This window comes from Candoia aspera, chromosome 3, assembly GCF_035149785.1.
Source record: "Candoia aspera isolate rCanAsp1 chromosome 3, rCanAsp1.hap2, whole genome shotgun sequence".
NCBI lineage: Eukaryota > Metazoa > Chordata > Lepidosauria > Squamata > Boidae > Candoia > Candoia aspera.
In genome coordinates this window covers 70,358,352-70,378,849 of record NC_086155.1, presented here as the reverse complement: position 1 = coordinate 70,378,849, position 20,498 = coordinate 70,358,352, and the positions used below count along the sequence as shown (strand labels likewise).

At 38.7% G+C, this 20,498-nt stretch overlaps 1 protein-coding gene across 6 annotated transcripts in view; it reads right to left on the bottom strand.

The window, feature by feature from the left end:
* The window catches only part of AK4 (adenylate kinase 4), a 40,245-nt gene extending 20,426 nt beyond the window's left edge, over positions 1–19,819 (bottom strand). Inside the window, exons 1-2 of one of the 6 annotated variants that reach the window (XM_063298068.1) lie at positions 19,552–19,819; positions 18,730–18,880 (exon numbers count right to left, since the gene is read on the bottom strand). In XM_063298068.1, the coding sequence (XP_063154138.1) occupies positions 18,730–18,874 (145 nt within the window). In that variant the 5' untranslated portion in view covers positions 18,875–18,880; positions 19,552–19,819. The other 5 variants (XM_063298067.1, XM_063298064.1, XM_063298065.1 and 2 more) reach the window with 5 other exon arrangements.
* Positions 19,820–20,498: the final 679 nt, after the last annotated feature.

Below are 20,498 nucleotides of genomic sequence, written 5' to 3'. Positions count from 1 at the left end.
CAAAAATCAGTCTTGAAGTTACAAATTACACATATGAGCTGTTAAGTAGAGAAAAAGTCACTAAATTATACATCCAGAATGCTGTCTATAGGTTAAGTAACCTTAATCTAGTCACACATCTTCTTTAGCAAGCCCTTTCCTGCAAAACTTAGGCAACCTATGAGCAAGAAATCCACATAATTGTGTTTACATGTTAATTTGAAGGAAAAATCCTTAGATGAAAGGAAAGCTTTAGAAGAACATCTTATCTTCTACCAAATATACCTTTATTAGCACATAGGCAAAGAAAAATGAATTACTGGAAGAGTTTATCCAAGAATCATTTAAAAAAATCTTTTAGCAGAGTATTTGCAGCTAGACTAAACTCTGATTTCAGAGGAAAGATTTAATATGCTTTATAGCAATGATAATGTAGGACTGGGTGAACATAATATACAGGAGATACATTAACAGAGTTTTGCAAAGAACTGTTGGTTGATTGCCAACAGCTGCTTCAAATAACATATGGACATCACAAACAAAATGATTATATAATAGTAAACGGAAGATAGGGAAATGCAATCCAATCATCCAGGAGACTTTACGTGCAGACTGTAGAACAGACTGTGATATACTATTGCTATAGACAAGTTTTCAACTCAGAAAATTAAAAGGAAGTAGATGTGACAAGACAATTTCACCTGGAGGACTTACAATCAGAATATAGATGAACATAAAGAACGTATTAATTTATGACAAAAAAATAAAACTATGAAAAAGAGGGCCTAATTTGCTATTGGAAAAGGTAAGGGCCACTGCAAAGGCCCAACAGAAAATATTGTTTCCAAATTTCAAAAAGGAAAAGGAAGATGAAAGCCTTGATTTAAGGTCAATTGATTGCAGACTTTGAAACAAGAAAAAAGATAGATTACTCAAGGATAGCAACAAACAGAAAAAAAGTAACACAAAAAGGAAAATGAGAACAGGTTTTATGAAGATCAGAGAAATCACGGGAAAATGTATAGTTAAGGTAGGGCTACTCAACAGCAATCATGGAACAGATCTAATTGTTGTTTATTCGTTTAGTCACTTCCGACTCTTCGTGACTTCATGGACCAGCCCACGCCAGAGCTTCCTGTCAGTCAACACCCCCAGCTCCCCCAGGGACAAGTCCGTCACCTCTAGAATATCATCCATCCATCCATCTTGCCCTTGGTCGGCCCCTCTTCCTTTTGCCTTCCACTCTCCCTAGCATCAGCATCTTCTCCAGGGTGTCCTGTCTTCTCATTATGTGGCCAAAGTATTTCAGTTTTGCCTTTAATATCATTCCCTCAAGTGAGCAGTCTGGCTTTATTTCCTGGAGGATGGACTGGTTGGATCTTCTTGCAGTCCAAGGCACTCTCAGAATTTTCCTCAAACACCACAGTTCAAAAGCATCGATCTTCCTTCTCTCAGCCTTCCTTATGGTCCAGCTCTCGCAGCCATATGTTACTACAGGGAACACCATTGCTTTAACTATGCGGGCCTTTGTTGTCAGTGTGATGTCTCTGCTCTTTTATCAAGATTTGTCATTGCTCTTCTCCCAAGGATTAAGCGTCTTCTGATTTCCTGACTGCAGTCAGCATCTGCAGTAATCTTTGCACCTAGGAATACAAAGTCTTTCACTGCTTCTACATTTTCTCCCTCTATTTGCCAGTTATCAATCAAGCTGGTTGCCATAATCTTGGTTTTTTTGAGGTTTAGCTGCAAGCCAGCTTTTGCACTTTCTTCTTTCACCTTCATCATAAGGCTCCTCAGTTCCTCTTCACTTTCAGCCATCAAAGTGGTATCATCTGCATATCTGAGATTGTTAATGTTTCTTCCAGAGATTTTAACTCCAGCCTTGGATTCCTCAAGCCCAGCATGTCGCATGATGTGTTCTGCATACAAGTTGAATAGGTAGGGTGAGAGTATACAGCCCTGCCGTACTCCTTTCCCAATCTTAAACCAGTCCGTTGTTCCGTGGTCTGTTCTTACTGTTGCTACTTGGTCATTATACAGATTCTTCAGGAGGCATACAAGATGACTTGGTATCCCCATACCACTAAGAACTTGCCACAATTTGTTATGGTCCACACAGTCAAAGGCTTTAGAATAGTCAATAAAACTGAAATAGAGGTTTTTCTGAAACTCCCTGGCTTTTTCCATTATCCAGCGGATATTGGCAATTTGGTCCCTAGTTCCTCTGCCTTTTCTAAACCCAGCTTGTACATCTGGCAATTCTCGCTCCATGAACTGCTGAAGTCTACCTTGAAGGATCTTGAGCGTTACCTTACTGGCATGTGAAATGAGTGCCACTGTTCGATAGTTTGAACATTCTTTAGTGTTTCCCTTTTTTGGTATGGGGATATAAGTTGATTTTTTCCAATCTGATGGCCATTCTTGAGTTTTCCAAATTTGCTGGCATATAGCATGCATTACCTTGACAGCATCATCTTGCAAGATTTTGAACAGTTCAGCTGGGATGCTGTCATCTCCTGCTGCCTTCTTATTAGCAATGCTTCTTAAGGCCCACTCAACCTCACTCTTCAGGATGTCTGGCTCTAGCTCACTGACCACACCGTCAAAGCTATCCCCGATATTGTTATCCTTCCTATACATGTCTTCTGTATATTCTTGCCACCTTTTCTTGATCTCTTCTTCTTCTGTTAGGTCCTTGCCATCTTTGTTTTTGATCATACCCATTTTGGCCTGGAATTTACCTCCAATGTTTCTAATTTTCTGGAAGAGGTCTCTTGTCCTTCCTATTCTATTGTCTTCTTCCACTTCCACGCATTGCTTGTTTAAAAATAATTCCTTATCTCTTCTGGCTAACCTCTGGAATTTTGCATTTAATTGGGCATATCTCCCCCTCTCACTGTTGCCTTTTGCTTTCCTTCTTTCTTGGGCTACTTCTAGTGTCTCAGCAGACAGCCATTTTGCCTTCTTGGTTTTCTCTTTCTTTGGGATGTATTTTGTTGCCACCTCCTGAACAATGTCACGGACCTCTGTCCAGAGTTCTTCCGGGACCCTATCTACTAAGTCCACTCCCTTAAATCTATTCTTCACCTCCACTGCATATTCCTTAGGAGTATTAGTGAGCTCATATCTAGCTGATCTGTGGGTCTTCCCTAATCTCTTTAGTCTGATACTAAATTGTGCAAGAAGAAGTTCGTGATATGAACTACAGTCAGCTCCAGGTCTTGTTTTTACTGACTGTACAGATGTCCACCACCTTTGGCTGCAAAGGATGTAGTTTTCATGGCAAGAATACTGGGGTGGGTTGCCATTACCTTCCCCAGGGATCGCATTTAGTCTGACCTCTCTGTCATGACCTTCCCATCTTGGGTGGCCCTTCACGGTTTAGCTCATGGCATCATTGAGGTGCTCAAGCTCCAGCACCACGACAAGGTAATGATCCTTTGCTGAAGAACAGATCTAACAGAAGCAAAGGTTAAAGGAAAATGGAAACAATACTGAACATTTTACGATCAGAATTAGAGTGTAACAAACATTTGTAGAGAGATACTGTAATACATTCAAGAACTAACTCCACTAGAAAGTAAGGTATGAGAATAAACTAGCTACCCAATAGAAAAGTATCAGGAGCAGATGAATGTGCAGAAAAGACATTTAAGTACCAAAAGATCAACAAAGAACAAGAATGTGTGGCCTAGAGTGGAAAAGATCAATGCAGTTGACTATACTGAAGAAAGAGATGCAACAGAAGACCCATCTTTTGTAAAACCATTGCACTACTGCAAACAAGTCTTGCTTATGGTTTTTTAAAGAATGTAGCCATATACACCTGTTGGAGGTCCCAGCAAATCTGCATGCCTCATTAGCATGTGGATGAGTTCGCTCTAGGATGCAAATTCTCTATGTGCTTCTGAAAGAAGCTATTTGTTGTCCCTCCCACATTTCTTGGTCTCTTCCTCCTCCTTCCACCATCAGGGATGAAGCACCATGTGGCCTGCTCCTTCTATCGTGGGCCATGCTTGGGCCTAGAGCCATGAGCTTGCCCCTTTCTGCATGCAGCTCTTAGCAGCAATGAGGGCTAAGAGTTAATTCAGTTCAGGGAAAGAAAGAAAGAACAAGGATCATTTTTCTGAATGGATGTAACTGGACCAAATAAATCGGTAAAACTCTTTACTTTTTAACCTATTTGTCTAAGTCTGTAATTCTTTATGCTTCGGTGGGCTAAGTGGGTAAGATCAGTAACCTATATTTCTCTAACGTGCTCATTAATGCTATTTTAGATAATACTATTTTTCTGTGCACAGCTTTTTTGCTGTATTAAGCTCTGCTCCATTCAGTGGTCCTAGCTGTCCACTAATGGCTTCAACACCGAGAAAGTCCAAATGAATAGACAGGTTTCAGAAACAGCAGAGGGACACAAGGTCAGATATGTTAATGTAACTTGTACACAGGAGAGAGCAAAAGAATTTAAGGGGTTAACCTTTGCTTTATTGACCATAGCAAGGCATTTGATTAGATCATAACAGAATGTGACATGTATTATCGCTAATGGGTGTGCCAGAACATCTCATTATTCTTCTGAGAAACCTTTGTAATGAACAAGAAGCTACTGTAAGAACTCAGTTTGGAGAAATGGAGTGGTTCAGAAGAGGAAGGATGTATATTATCCCCATATCAGTTTAACTCGAACAGTGAATACATTATAATACATATTATATATATATATACATTATATGTGTATTTGTAACACATATACAGTACATAACTTATAATTTACAAATAATAAAATACAAATATAGTGGATTCAAGAAGAAAAGAGCATGAATCAAAATTGGAGGATGGAGCTCTAACAATCAGATAAGCAAGCAGTACCACTTTGTTGGCTGAAAGACTCAGAAGAGCTAATTAGTAAAGTAAAAACGGAAAGTGAAAAATCTGGGTTAATATTAAATACTGAGACGACAAAGATGTATCAACTGAAAGCTTAATGAATTCACAGTTAATGGTGAAGAAAAGAATGTGGTAAATGGTTTTGTTCTTGTAAGGTCAAGAAAAGACACAGATGGACAGTGTGCTAGAGATTAACCCTATGGGGGAAGGAAATAAAACTTAGACAAGATCATAAAGGATAGAATTATTTCTATGACAACGAAGAGCAGAATCTGGTTTCTGGTCATTATATAATGCTGTGAAGCAAATGGCTGCATATTCATTTTGGGCTTCTGACAGCCTCCACCTTAGTTCAACACTCTCCTTTATGAATAGTTCTATTTATTCCTCTTTTAGCACCTAATTTCTTTGGGGGAATAATTATTCTAGATTTCCATAACAGACTTCATGTTAAAAACTGGCCCCTTCTTACTGAAATAAAGGGAACTTGAGGCTGCTCCAGAGATCCTGGGCTGTGGCCTGCTTTCAAAGTTCAACAAAATATGCTTAACTTGTAGCCTTTAAGCATGTTGGGGGCTCATCTTCAATCCACCAAAAAAAAAAAAGGCAGATTTGAGTTCAACATTCCTTCTGGATTCAGTTTTGACACCAGACATCCAAGCAGCCTCTCTACCACGAAATCCCACTGTTCCCAGTTACAGCTGGCTGAGTAACTGCACCTTCCTGTGGGATTTCTACATGGAGCCACTGTTGGAAAAGAACTGGGAAGCTTCAACTCATGCAAAAAGAGACTGGCCAGAACTGTAACTATAAATTATGCTGATCAGTTGAATGAAGCTGACCCCTTTTCTGTTTTGGAGGCCTGAACTGGCTGTCTATTGGTTTTTAATTCAAGTCCTTCCTTTCAAATCCCTAGATGGTTTGAGACCTAGGTAACTTCAAGGCCACTTACTCCCATGCTAAACTGCCTAGATTTTAAAGAGGGTCTGATTATGGCTTTTTCCAAATGTTCCTTTCTTAGAAGTTGAGGTGTATTAATCTAAGAAGGCTTTTGGGCTCTTCAGTCCTACTACATAACACTTTTCTTGTAATGTTCATGGAGCATCAGCAATTTTTTTTAGGTGCCTTAACAAATTATCCATAGGGACACAGTGGCACTGCAGGTTAAACCGTTGAGCTGCTGGGCTTGCCAATCGGAAGGTCGGCGGTTCGAATCCGCATGACGGGGTGAGCTCCTGTTGCTAGTCCCAGCTCCTGACAACCTAGCAGTTCGAAAACATGCAAATGTGAGTCGATTAATAGGTACCGCTTCAGCGGGCAGGTAACAGCGTTCCATTTAATCATGCCGGCCACATGACCACAGAAGTGTCTACGGACGAACACTGGCTCTTCAGCTTTGAAATGGAGATGAGCACCGCCCCCTAGAGTCAGACACAACTGGACTTAATGTCAAGGGAAACCTTTACCTTTACTAACATATTTACTACCTTTACCTTTACTAACATCTACATGTTTATTTTTATTTTATTTATTTATACAATTTATAGACTGCCCAACTCCCAATGACTCTTGGCAGCTTACAATTAGGAATATTACAAAACACAAAAGAAATCACAAACATCCCCCAAAACATATAACCAAAAAAGAACCCCATCCAACAAGACTTGCTCTTCATTCTGGGCCAGAGCATCTGACCTTCAACCTCTATCTTCAAAGTCTGTTTTATGGCTGCATTCTCATTTATTATATTGTTGTTGTGAATGGCTCAGGAACCCATTTTTAGTTATTGTTTGAAAAACAGTAGAAACCAAATTTAAGACTGATACAATGATTGGTTTCTTGTATTAATCACTAGTTTGTTTAAACATGGCCTGCTGTGGTATATTTAATATGCTGACTCACACAACATAGCATGTCAAGCCAAACAAGCCTCATTATAACTTACCACAATGTGTGAACCAAACTAAAACTGAAATGTGTGTTAACTGCTTACAGATAAGTCTAGGTCTTGTAGAAAGGTTCCCTTTAAAAAGAAGGCACTACAGAACATAAGGCAAAGTCCTTTGAAAGAAGCAGTAACCACGACAACCAAATGAAGCAGACCCACAAATCATTAATGTTAGTAATGATAAAAAGAATGTGGAAGCCAAAAAACTAGAAAATCCTGTCTTTGTTGTTGGGCATGCTTATTTTAATACTTGATGGTTATGGGGCAGGGAAAGGAATTATTAAAAAAACATCAAGAATCCTATCAGTAAGCTTTAAAAAGATCAGTTCAGATCACTCTAAATTACAATGTTTATGTTGAAAATGATATATCAGGAAAACTGGTAGCCAAGTGAATAGCAGAAGGGTTAGTCATAGGTTAAATAAATAGGAGTGTCATTAAAATCAGGCCAAGGGATGGGAGTGTGCATATTTTGTCACTGAAGAGGCATAGAGACTTTAAAAAAATAAAGAGATAAATCCACATATCTGTGCACACGACTTTAGCCTCTTTCTTATAGCAATTCATACCCTTCTTTATAATCTTCTTACAAAGCTTGACTCATAATTAGGAAATAGCAAGCAAAATACAGTTATGCAACAAACTGCAAATGACTTATAATAACACTTTGCACATGCAGATTTTTTTTTCCAGAACAATGTATGTTGCAAGCCTGCTTTAAAATAGCATATGCATATGTTTGTATATATACCCAGAGACTCAGGTCTGGGAAATAGATACGACCTGCCTGTTGAGTTTCAGCATCAAATATTGCTTCCCTGTTAAAATAAATATATCATTGTAATTATTTTTGACATTTTTATTATGAAAGCCTTGAGGGTTAATATACACCTTTGATTATTCACTTCAAAGCACTCAGTCATCATCTATTAGAATATAACATCAGTCCTGGTTATATAAAAAAAAAAACTTCACATGCGTCCTAAAGACTTTTGGATAAAAGCAACTTTGTGGTTGGAATAAGGTCTCACCATCTCACCCTAACAGTGGTGGGGCAAGAGAAGTGTATGATTTCTTAACCATCTTTCTGTGCTTGATGATTTTATGAAAGCAGAATCTAACATAATCAAGTATGTGTTGACCTATCTGGGGATTCAGTAAGACAAAAAGTATGAAAAGAACCATCAGCCTTAATATTTTTATGCTACTATCCATCACTCAGTACTCAGGTCAAAAAGCCAGAGTAAACTATTGGAAACAGTTCTTTGTCCTTTCTCCAGCTGCCCGAATATGTAACATATCTGTGATCTCCAAGCAGAACTGGAGGAAAAAAAATCTGCAACAATCAGAAGCTCATCATTGTAGGCGATGATTATTGCCTGTCAAATTGACAAAAAAAATGATGCAGCATCTTTGAACCTTGTCTATATTTGACTAAGAATTAGAGCAATCATAGTGCACAGACCGTGGGCTATATCAGAATGGAAACAAGAATCCTTAGGAGGCATAACGAAGTACAGATTTTGACACCTCCACTAAGACAACTTTACAGAATTATCAAAACAACTTTCCAAAGATTAAAACAAAAAGGATGTTGTGCCACTGTAAGGACTAACAACTGTATTCTGGTATAAGCTTTCATGGATTATACTGTGCTCCATCTGTTGCAGATCCCTGTGATACAGCTTTATATAGATGGTATAATTAAGTGGGGGGAAAAATGAAATACAGAGAAAAATTAAATAGAGAAGATATAGAAAACGGCATTCATTTTCCTAACAGCAATTCATAAAACACAGGAATGTTCATGTATCTGGTGTCAATACACTTCATGTTCCTCCTATTGGTGTTGGTGAGACGCGGGCAACAGAATGTTAGTTTTCAAGGTTATCTCTAGATTAGAAATTTGAATTTGCATAGAATGTATGAGCATGTTTGGGGAGAAAATGAGCTTTGGGTACACTGGCCAAAATGTGCCAAAACTGACCAGTATTGTGTTTATTGTTAGCAGGGAATGCTACATGTAGCATAGGTACAACCAAGATTGATAAACCCAGCCTACATCATCTCTATCTTACTAAAGAAACATTAGGTGAAAGCTTCAATTGACCAAAATCATGATGGAAGTTGGTGGTCAATATTTATTGGTCCATCTGAGAATGACCACGGCATATGGAAAAGTGTTCACTTGGAAGGTAAGAGGAGTACGGTACATAGCACAGAACATAACATAAATTTAAAAAATGAAAATATATTTATCTCTTCGAGCAACTAAGAAAAAAGGGATAGATGTAATAGATTTGAACAAAGATAGTCTGATCCTGTAGAGCAGTGTTTCTCAACCTTGACAACTTGAAGATGTGCAGACTTCAACTCCCAGAATTCCCCAGACAGCAATGCTGGCTGGGGAATTCTGGGAGTTGAAGTCCATACACTGTCAAGCTGCCAAGGTTGAGAAACACTGCTGTACAGCAAGATCAATGAATATGTAAACCAAAGTGTAGGATAGTAATAATGAATGAAAGGGCTAAAATTGTGTCAAAGTAGTTTGTTGGGGGTAAATACTAGGAGAGTGCACAAAATAGAAAGTATGTCTTGGTTCCCAATTTGGAACAAAATGCTGAATTCCAGAAATTCTGTCGATCTATTTCAGGCCAGGATCATCTCTTCTGAAACAAAACTTGTGCTTTGGGTGTTTTGTCCCTGGGATGCAGAACAAGCATCTTGAGCTGCAAAAAACTAGGTCACCTCTAGACAGCAGAAAGATACAGAAAACTAACTGCAGTCCAAATCTGGCAGCCTTATCCCTGGTCTTCCCTTTGCTGACTCATGCTTTGAACACTCGAAGGCCTGCTATACCATCAGGCTGCCCTCAGGCCCACAGCATGTCTGCTTTGGTGGTGGCAGGCACTTTGCTGGTGCATCTGAGCCATTACTACTAGTGCATGCCATGAGCTCAGATTAAGGAACTTTGACCAGTAAACACTGGCACTGCTCTCCTTCTGACTAGCCCTCTAACTAACCTAAGTCTCCAGCCATGGCTTGTTAGGTGCATTTCAAAGGTAAGAGTGTGTGTGTGTGTGTGTGTGTGTGTGTGTGTTGAAGAATTGATCTAGCCAGCCACAGTTAACCTAGCAGCCTTCCTGGGGGGAGGGAAGAAGAGGAACCTTAAAGCCTCTTTTTAATAAAAGGGCCCCAGTTTATAGGTATGTATCAGTGACAGTATGTACAAACGGCTATATAGAAGAATGGAGTTATTTGTAGGGAGGAGATTTTGGAAAGGGGAAATGTTAACTTAGAAATGGGCTGATTTGGAAAGCAAGGGAATGGCAAGGGGTGGTGAGACCCTTGTTCTATATCCATCTGTCTACTAAAAAAAAACCACAATCAAATGGGATTGGGGCTCAGGATGCTGCCTCAGAGGGAGGCAGATAACAAGTTACCTACACCGGTCACTGCAGCAGAAGGACCAGAGAAACAAATGGAAGAGATAAGACAACTTCCAATCACAGCAGCTAAAGCAGAACAGGATATTCAGAACACTTCTATCCAGAACCATGTTTCAAACTAGTCCATTTTCAGACTGGGATTGGAACAAAACATGTACGGCTTGGTCTGGTCATGGACTATCCAAAAGTAGATGTTCTATTCATAAGTTTGTGCACAGAATTTTCATACTTACTGTGTCTATGAAAGTAGGCATTCCAAGTGTGACAGTTGCATTCCAGTGAATGGTGATAAAGAGAAAGGGATGAGTTCTCAGGAAAAAAGGTACAATGTTCTGTACAAATGTCATCAAGGGAAAAAGTTATGTCAGGTGACATGAATGGATAACTGGGAACAAAGTAGGAGAATACAAAAAAGTGATTGGGCCATTTGGAGGTCCAAGAAAGAATCAAAATAACTGATGAGTATCTGCTTAGAAAAAGATCTGTTTGTGGTTTAAGCATAAGTCTATTCATGCATACACATGGCAAAGGAATTAATGTAAATCTAAAAACATGCCTGGTTTTATTGTTTACAGTAAAGACTGAAGAACTTAGTGAAGGATTCAAGGGTCAAGAGAGGCTCCTAATGTGTATCAGGCTATCAAAAACAGAACTTGGAGGAAAACAGACAAGGAAGGAAAGAAGTGAAAGAAATGAGAGTGAAAGTAAAATGCCTGCAAGAAGATAAAAGTCTGAGTCCTTCATGAAAAAGTATGAACCCCCCAACAAACTGATTGGGAAGTGGACATAAAGAGAATAAATAAGCTGTATGGAACAGAATGAAAAGAAAGTCATTACAGAGTGTCAGAGATGTGTGTAGAGTTATGCACATAGGAAATATGTAGGAAATATGAAAAAAAAGATGCTTGGTGGCATGATGACATGATAGATGCCATGGATGAGAAAAAAAATGTGTGCACTTTTTAAAATTTCTCTACCCATTTACCGATCTTTCTAAGACAAGCAAATACCGGCAGAATGGTAAAGGGTCATATGTGGTCTGTTGAAAAGAATGAACATTTACTGAAAGAAGTGAAAACAGCTGTATGTAAGAGCATGTTGCTACCTACTTCATTATACTGAAGTGACAACGGGTATGTCAGGAAAAACATAAAAGTTTAATGCAGTGGAAATGGTTTCTTTAAAGGTGTGCACAGTAAAAGAAAAAAATGAAAGGCTGAATAACTATGGATTGAATACAAAGATGAATGACCTGTATGAATGCTGAAGGTCATAGAGAAACTGAATGAAGATCAACTAGCAAAACAAACATATGCAGAAAGGGAATGGTTTCAGAGAAGAGGAAGACTAACAGATTTGTGGTTGTTTTGAGTTGTTAAGATCCTCAAAAAAAAGAAGTGAGAAGTTTAAAGAGCAAAAGACAACATTTGAATCCATGTATGAACATGGTGGAACAAGAATGGCTTACAAGGATAAAAAGGTACAGGACGAAAGAGTGAACTCAGTAATTTCCTTTTTTGACTTTTGTCCTGTTTTTAATTTCTTTTAATTTATTATTTATTAAATTTATCACCGCCCATCTCCCCCACAAGGAGGGACTCTGGGCGTTTCACAATAAAAACATTCAACCACAATATAATATAAATACTATACAATAATATCAATAAGCAATACAATATAAATATATTAAAATGGAATAGAGTCCAGATGGCTAAAATTTTCTCTGTCCACGAGCAAAACAGGGCAATTCTAAGGAGCTAGCCATCCCCAAGAGGAACTATTCTCTTTCCCAACCCAGGCATGATGGCAAAGCCAGGTTTTTAATTTTTTGTGGAAGTCCAGGAGCGAGGGGACCTGCCTCAACTCTGGCGGGAAAATGTTCCAGAGTCCAGGCGCTACTGCAGAGAAGGCATGCTTCCGCGACCCCACCAGATGGAACTCTTTAACAGATGGGATCTGTCGCATGCCCTCTCTGCATGCTATTTTCCTATTAGTTCTCACTTTTTCTGTGCTTTGCATAACACTGCTTACCCAAAAGGGAATAATATGTCAGGTACATATATACAGTATGTAAAAATGTAGAAACACATAACTATGTCTCTGCTATCATGTTGAATAAGGCAGAATTTCAGATAACTTATTTTAGAATAAATGATACTCCTTTAGTTTAAAAAACATTGTAGCTATCCTTGGGGTTTTTTTTTCATCTTAAATATATAACACAGTTTTCTGTCCACTGTGACCTACTCCAAAATCTTCAAGGGAAAACATCTTGTTTCCCTTGGGGGAAGAAAAGAAAATGAGCAAGCTACTGATTTAACTGGCTTGTACATTAATGAGCATACATGCACATTTGCTGTGGTTAATCCAACACCAGCCGAAGTAAATAATGCACTAATAAGGTTACAGCTCAACTATCAAAACCAGCCACTCATCCTGGAAGTCATAATAAAGGTTCTTGATGCTGTTTTCCAGTAATACGTGTTCTAGTGGGACAAAAAGAAAATGTTTTATAATTGTAATTTAGATCTTACAACTTCAAAACTATACAGAAGGAAGACAAAAAGGATGAAGCCAATAGCTAACTTTTCCCCCTACAATCAGAAAGCAAACAACACTGAGATACAAAATAAAAAAGACCATCTTTGAGAAATAGTTTCTTTCCAAAAAAAAAACCATATTTACTTCTTGTGGCAAGAGTAGCACATTAATTCTGGCATAACCTTTTGTAGATCATAGCTCATTACCTCACTGTGTGAACTATAATCCTGGGAGAAGAGTATACAGCATACACACATAACCATTACTGAAAAAAAAGGAAAGAAGGGAAATGGAAATGGAAATAGAGACAGACAGAATTATGTATAGATGGGGTTCACTAATTGAACAGTAGGTAGTAGCTGAACACACATACTGTTGCATTAATGAGCTGCCAAGCACACGTAGTATAAGAAAGCGTGGTCTGTTTAATCCACTAAATTGGTACAAAAGTTCTTTATGAATTGCATAAAAGCTTATGAGATAATAAGTGTATGTTTTAAAACTCTCTAATGTTAGGATTAGTTATACAAATATACCCTCCAATTAGCTGTATTAGGTGAACTGTCGTTATGTCTTGTGTTTTTAAGCTCTAATTGGTTTAAGCAGAGTTTTCCAAGTTTGCAAATCTCTCCACTATTAAATTGCACTGATGCTGAGATTATATTCCATTTTAATTTTTTGTCATGCTCATAAGGAGAATTTAGAACAGTTTATAGTGCACATATATGGGTGGGCAAGAAATCAAGTCTGAGCTTGGCATTATTGTAAAAGAGCAAACTCTACCGCAACCAAGAGATAGAAGTCTTGAAGTCTACACAAATTTGATTTGAGCATAGAAGTATAATAAATCAAACAGCACATGCTATTCAACCTCAACTTTTTGGCTCTTTGAGAAAGACTCCAGAAAGCCATGATATTAAAACTTTTTTTTAATAATTCAACATATCAAATGAAATAAAGTCTGAATTACCTCACTTCTATAATTCAAGGCAAACACTGATCAACCACAGAATGTTGGTGTATGAAAAATTATATAAAGTTTATAAATGAATATATCTTTTCCCAATATATCTCATTGGTTGAAGAAATCTCAAAGAGATTCAAGTTATGACAGCAGCCCTATCCACCAGAATAGGAAATGGGAAAGAACCACAGAGAATCATGGCTGCAGTGGTTGGGCTTAAAAGCAGTACTAAAAAAAGTCCCAAGATGAGGCCATTTCAGAGGGAAATATAAATAAAAATAACTGTTTGTATTATTCTAACAAATGCCTGTCATGAAAAATCAACCTGATGTTGCCAGATTACTCAAATACTAAAATCATTACAACTAATTCTTAGGGGGTTAAACATAAATAGACACATCACAACTGACTGTGTAAAACTCTTACTTCCACGAACACACACACTGGGAGGATTTGCCGTTAAAAGGCAACGTGCCTTTACCCAGCCCAGAATATTATAAGCTGAGGATTCTCCTCACCTACATGTATGAATGGGAACAAGACATTACAGAAGAAATGTGTGAATCATATCCCTAGAAGCTGCTCTGTTGATGAAAGATGGCCTAGTTCTGTTTCTAGAACTGTAAAATGTGCAATTCCTAAGTTTTGTTTGGCACCAGACTTCACATTCAATACTTAGGCCTACCAGAGTACCAACAGAACCAAAAAGAAAACCTGTTATCTCTGGTAACCCTTAATGGACTTTTTTGCTGATCAGAAGTGAACAATGAGGCTTTAGGGATTTGTTTATAGATAAGAGATGAGATGTGGGAAGAAGAGATCATTTGTTGTATTTTAAGAGATGATAAATTACTAAAATTGTTTATACTTGTGATGAAGAGGGAAGTCATTTATATATTTCTTTTTACTATGTTTTTTTTCTTTGTTCTATTTTTCTATTTTTTTCTTTCTGCACTTCCTATTTTTCTTTTTCTTTTAGTTTGTATTAGTTTTTAGCTTTCCAATAACAACTTTTAATAGAATTACCATAACAAAAAAGAACCAAAAATAAAACCAAATGCAGACAGCTGCAAATGTGTAATCAAGCCTTTTCTTTAAAAATAAAATAAAGGGTTAGTTTATTTGAGCCACTAAGCTTTATTTAACCAGGAAAAATTATATAGCATAACTTCTTGGTGCTCTAATGTCAACATTTTATTTATTTCCTGTCCTGGTTTTACAAGAGTTCCAGCATGCTTAGACTAATGCCATGTAAAATACTTTCTCTCTACTCCAGAAAGAATGGATGGGAAAGCAACTTTCCATAAGCTGGGTTCATGACGTGATCTGAATGGTTCTGGCTTTTATTGTGTGAATTTGGCCATTATCACTTGTAAACTAGGAATTATAGCTTAGTCAAGCCCAGCCAATTGTGGTTTCTTTGATTTTCAAGCAAATCATGAATTAACTATGTACACTAAGAACCTCTTCAAACATTCCTGGCCATCCAAGTTCTTTGGATCACACAAATGCTTTTATCTGACTGATACTTCCCATTTATCTAATGGCACTAGGAAGGCTATGTTAGTTTCTGATATGATTCAGAAGTGCTTCTGAAGTCACATGAACAAGCACCTCTCTGCTGTTCATTAAAGCAGCCTGTCCACACAAACCTTTAAAAAAAAGATGCTCCTGTTTTGAGAAGTTGACACATTAAAGTTAGTACAACTCTTAAAGCAGCCCATTTTTTAAAGGTTTCCTTGGGAAGCCCCTTTTGGGGGGAGGGCTATTTTAATTAGTAAAGTCCTAAGCACTTCTCCCAGCTGTACTGAGTACTTCCCTTTCAGATGAAATAATGAATTAAATTCACTTTCTTGCACAATTAGCAAAGATGATCACAGTAACATTGACACAGATATAGCACACCTGCATAGAAAAACAATTTACAGAACTGTTAAGAGAGCCAGTTTGGTGTAGTGCTTGAAGGCTCTGGCTAGCAACTGGTACACCCTGAATTCGAGTCCTGCCTTAGGCATGAAGCCAGCTGGGTGATTTAGGGCCAGTGCCTTTCTCTCAGCCCTAGGAAGGCAATGGCAAACCACTTCTGAAAAATGTTGCCAAGAAAACTGCATGATCTTGTCCATGTAGTTTCCAGGAGTCAGAGTTATCCAAAAGCATGAAAGATAAAATAAAGGAGGAAAAAAAACAGGTTTTTTCTTCTAAGAAGCTCTGTCTACTGAACTTTAATACTAACTTATTTTTTGATTCCTACTAAATGCAAATGCCAATTTTTTTTATCCTTAATCAGTCTTACTTAAAGCAATTGGACATTCGAAGATCAGCAAGATATATATGATCTTTTCATTCCAGCTTACTCCAAAACAGACTATTTAAGGATCACCACTCTGTCCAAGAGGGTTGGCTATCCTTGACTTGATACTAACCAATAAAGAAGACTTGGTTAAGAAAATGGTAGTGGCAGCTGAGTGCAGTAAAATGCATTATCCTGGTCCTCAAAACATGTATTTGAATAAATTCATAGCAAGTATAAGTAGGATTTTATGGCAGTAGAAACTAGCATGAAAAGTTACTCAAGGCAGCCCTAGAGAGTAGCACTAGGGCAGTGTTTCTCAACCTTGGCAACTTTAAGATGTGTGGACTTCAACTCCCAGAATTCCCCAATCCACACATCTAATTAAAGTTGCCAAGGCTGAGAAACGCTGCACTAGGGAGTTTCTAAAGAAGAGTGGATATGTAACTTGATTGTATCCTTTCTGTAGTAGATATGATACAGTAATTGTTACATGCAACACTGGCAGGATTCAGAAACTGTACCAAAGTGCATGAGCATCAGAAGCTATGGATCTATTCTAAAGTACTAGAAAGAGCCACTATCTGTTCTGCTTTAAGAGTAAGACAGGGAGATGTTCCTGACTACCAAGTCTTGAAAAACTGATTTGCTGAAATAGTGGCAGCAAAAAGTAGCAATAGCTCTTGTTTTCTAAATCTGAATGCAAGATGTATGGCAGTCCATGATGTAGACCATCTTCATACTAATAAAGAAGAAAGTTCTCATTTCAGGAGCCATGCAACATGCCATTCTATTTATTTCAAAGTGTGACAATGTGAGTTCTTCCAAGGCTTGTCTTCACTGTACTTTTAACACAATATTGGCAAATCAAATGGGAACCATTAATGATGCTTAGGATAATTCAGCATTCATACATTCAATAATACAAATGAATAAAATTGATGGTACTGCCAGAAGACAAAAAGACTGCACACAAATAGAGATCCAAAATGACAGGGATTCCAAGCCTAACAAAGCTTTTGGTGCAAAGCACAATTTTAGAAATACACATCACCACCACTGTATATAATTCCAGATAAGGCCATAGCTTTCAAAAAAAGAAAGAACAGTCAAATCAGCTCCTTACAAACTAAATTAATTAAATCTGCTTGCCTAAGCTGAGAATCAAGGGTTGCATGAGGCCCTAAGGAGGTTCTAAAATGCACAATCATATTATTTGTAACATAAGGAAAGGAAAATGATTCATTGCACACAATCATGTTAACTATGTTAAATCAATTTACTTCTAATTTAATCCAATGTAACGCTTCCCCTGTCCACTTACTTTCTGGAATACAACTTCTAGCATGGAACTTAAAGGCCAAGTAAGACTCCAGATTCCAAAAAGTTTAACCATGTATTTGCAATAAGTTCTGTATTTGCTAATGTATTAGCTTGTATGGCTAATGTTAGTGTCGCATAATTCCAAATTAATTTCAGCATAGAAGAGGGAGGAAGAAGAGCACACAGAGAACAACCAACTTCGACAGCCTGAATTATATCCATTGCTGCTCCGCAGGAAATCTTGCTGAAACAGGGGGGTCTACCAATAGTCCTTATTTAGCAACCACAATTGGGACCAGCAACTAGGTCATTAAGCAAAGCAGTTGCTAAGTGAAACCATGACAGTGCTTATGATTTCAGCTTTCCTTTACAGACCTGTGAAGGCTGTAAGCGCAAGGACTGGTCATAAAGTTACTTTTTCATCACCATCATGACTTGAATGGTCACTAAATTCAACAGTCACTAAACAAGGTCTACCTGTACTTCTAATAAGCAATTACTAGGAATATAGCAGTTACTAAATGCCCACTGTTAAGCTAACTGAAGTAACTACATTCCAAGCTGGAAAGGGTATTCTCTCCATATTTCTAAGCATATTTCACATAAATATATAATTTATCTACTTTTTAAAAATTTCCATAAAGTTATTTCATTTAGAGCATAATCTTACATGTGTCTATGTAGTACTAAGCCCTCTTAAGTTCAGTGGAGCCCACTTTCAGAGAAATGGGTGAAGGATTGTAGCTATTTCTAGAAGTCTTAAGCTCTCTGGAGATATTACAAAGTTATTTAAAAGAGTGAAAACAGTCAAGTAAACAGTTACATTAGCAAGAAACACAGAATATGTTACTTTACTGGCAAGATATTACTAGATATGTGTGAAACAAATGCACAGTACAACTAATTCTATCCTGCTGTAATGCAGGCACTTCAGATCAAAGCATTTTAAAAAGGGCAGCCCAAGGGCAGCCCATTTTAAAAAGGGCAGCCCTATTACCCTTTGCAAATCCTTAGATACCTTTCTTACCTTTATCTTGCCTTACTAGTGTATTTGCCAGAGTTCCTAATTTGCCAATACTATATTCAAAGCACATACCGTGAAGAGCAGCAGGCTCAAAACTGGGTAAAACAGCACATACACACACTCTTTCCCTCCCCAGATCCAAAGAATAACAGGCCAATCCACTTATCTCTTCCAAGCGCTACAGGAGCATATACATTTTTTAGAAGTCAATGCAGACACCACCTATCGCTAGGTCTGATCCGCCCGAGATCCGCCTGCATGCACAGAGGCACGTACTCGAACACAAAAAGCGGAGGCCCCGTCCTCTCCCGTTCACTTACTTACCACTGTTTGCCCTGATGCTCTCCCGCAAAAATTGCCCGCTGGAAAGATGCTTGAGGCCAAAGCTCTTGGCGATCCTCTCGCACACGGTTCCTTTGCCGGATCCCGGGGGACCCAAGACGACGGCTCGCAGAAGCTTGGAAGCCATTGCAATCTACCTAGGAAAAAAGAGTCACACAGTCAAAAACCAGGATGCCGATTCAAAATCTGCGAAACGAAGCCGGAGAGCTGTAGGGGCAACCCGTCGGGTCCCAAGTCACTCCAAGCCTAGCATGATAGAAACCAGGAACGGAGCCCGCGGCGGGCTGTTGCTGCATTATTTCGACGCTGATGAAGCTAAACTTTATCTTCCTCGCCCCCCATCTCCCCGTCACCCCGGACACCGAGGAGGAATGCTCGCTATACGGCGGCGGCGCGGAAGGCTGAATGGTGGTTTGTCACTTCCTGATCCCTTCTCCCTAAACCAGCAAGACGCGCGCTTGGGAGGGAGAGGAACGAGGTGGAAAATGTTGCAAAGTTTGGAGTGAAGGGACCCAGGGCACTTTCTCATGAGTTGCACGTGAGCAGGTCTTCCAAAAGCGCCTCTTAACGATCGGACCGGTTCCTTGGAAGCTGCAAGAAAACTTCTTTGGGCTGATAAGAGTAAAACGCTAAAGTTACAGCATCAGGCATCAAATACCTCCGAACACAGATGATCTGATTTACGACTCCTGTGCAAACTGTTAATTGCTGATTGCCATTTCACTTACTCCGGTAAGCTGTTCGCAAATGCACACGCCCTGATTAAAAGAACTCTTCTGTTAGCAGACGAAAAAACCAACTCACCACTTCTTTGAGCAATAGAAAACAAAGCACAACTCCTAAGAAGGAAAAAATAAGCCCGCAAAATGGCGTTTTTAAAATAGTCAACTGATTGTTTCACATATTCGCAATCTTCGTTCAATCAAAAAGAAAAAAAAATGCAACGCTTCAGTTCCGTCTGCGCCTTTAAGAGAAGCGAAAGAGAGTCTCTTAGCAAAGGCAAAGTGTTCTCAATTACTCTGCTCACTTGCACGCAGCAGCAGCTTCAGTACATCATAGGAAGGAGGGAGGAAATCCCACCAGTTGTAGTCAACAGCAAACGAACTCCGCCCTCTGTAAAGCAAGGTGTCTTGGGTTCTGTAGTTCTGAACTGTATTTTATCGCGGGGTTTTCAATAAACTTTGCATCTCAGTTCGACTACGTGTCCCAGAAGCCTACAAAGCTAAATTGTGTTCCAACCCTTTCCACCCACCTTGCCATAGGACTAGATGGAGAGGCTGGAATGTAGGTGTAGCTGGGCCGTGCGGGGATTTTTTTGGGGGGGTCAAGATAGGTGCTGCCGTTTTATAATGTTGCAAATGTTGGAGGAGATGCGCATGTGGGGGAGGGGAGGTTAGCCACGCAGTAATGAATCAGAGGTGAACCCCGTAGTTCTATAGATATTTTAAAAGCTTATTTATTTTTTAAAACCCTAAACCTCAAACAGCTATTTTTATCCCTTCGTGATTTATGTAAAGTCTTGGAAATACATTGCTGGCAAGGAAATCGAAGGAAGTGATGTTTAATGAGAATGAATAGGAAGTAGAGGATTATAGGTGGAATTGAGTTTCTTCAGAAGCATGTTTAAACCTGTTCGTTTTCTCTGTGAAATTGCTTCCAAATTTTGCCAAATGGACGAAAATGTAGGGGCTTGCTAGAGAGTGTGAGGAAAGTTTTAACACACATTTCCAGACCAACCTAAATCTTTTTCT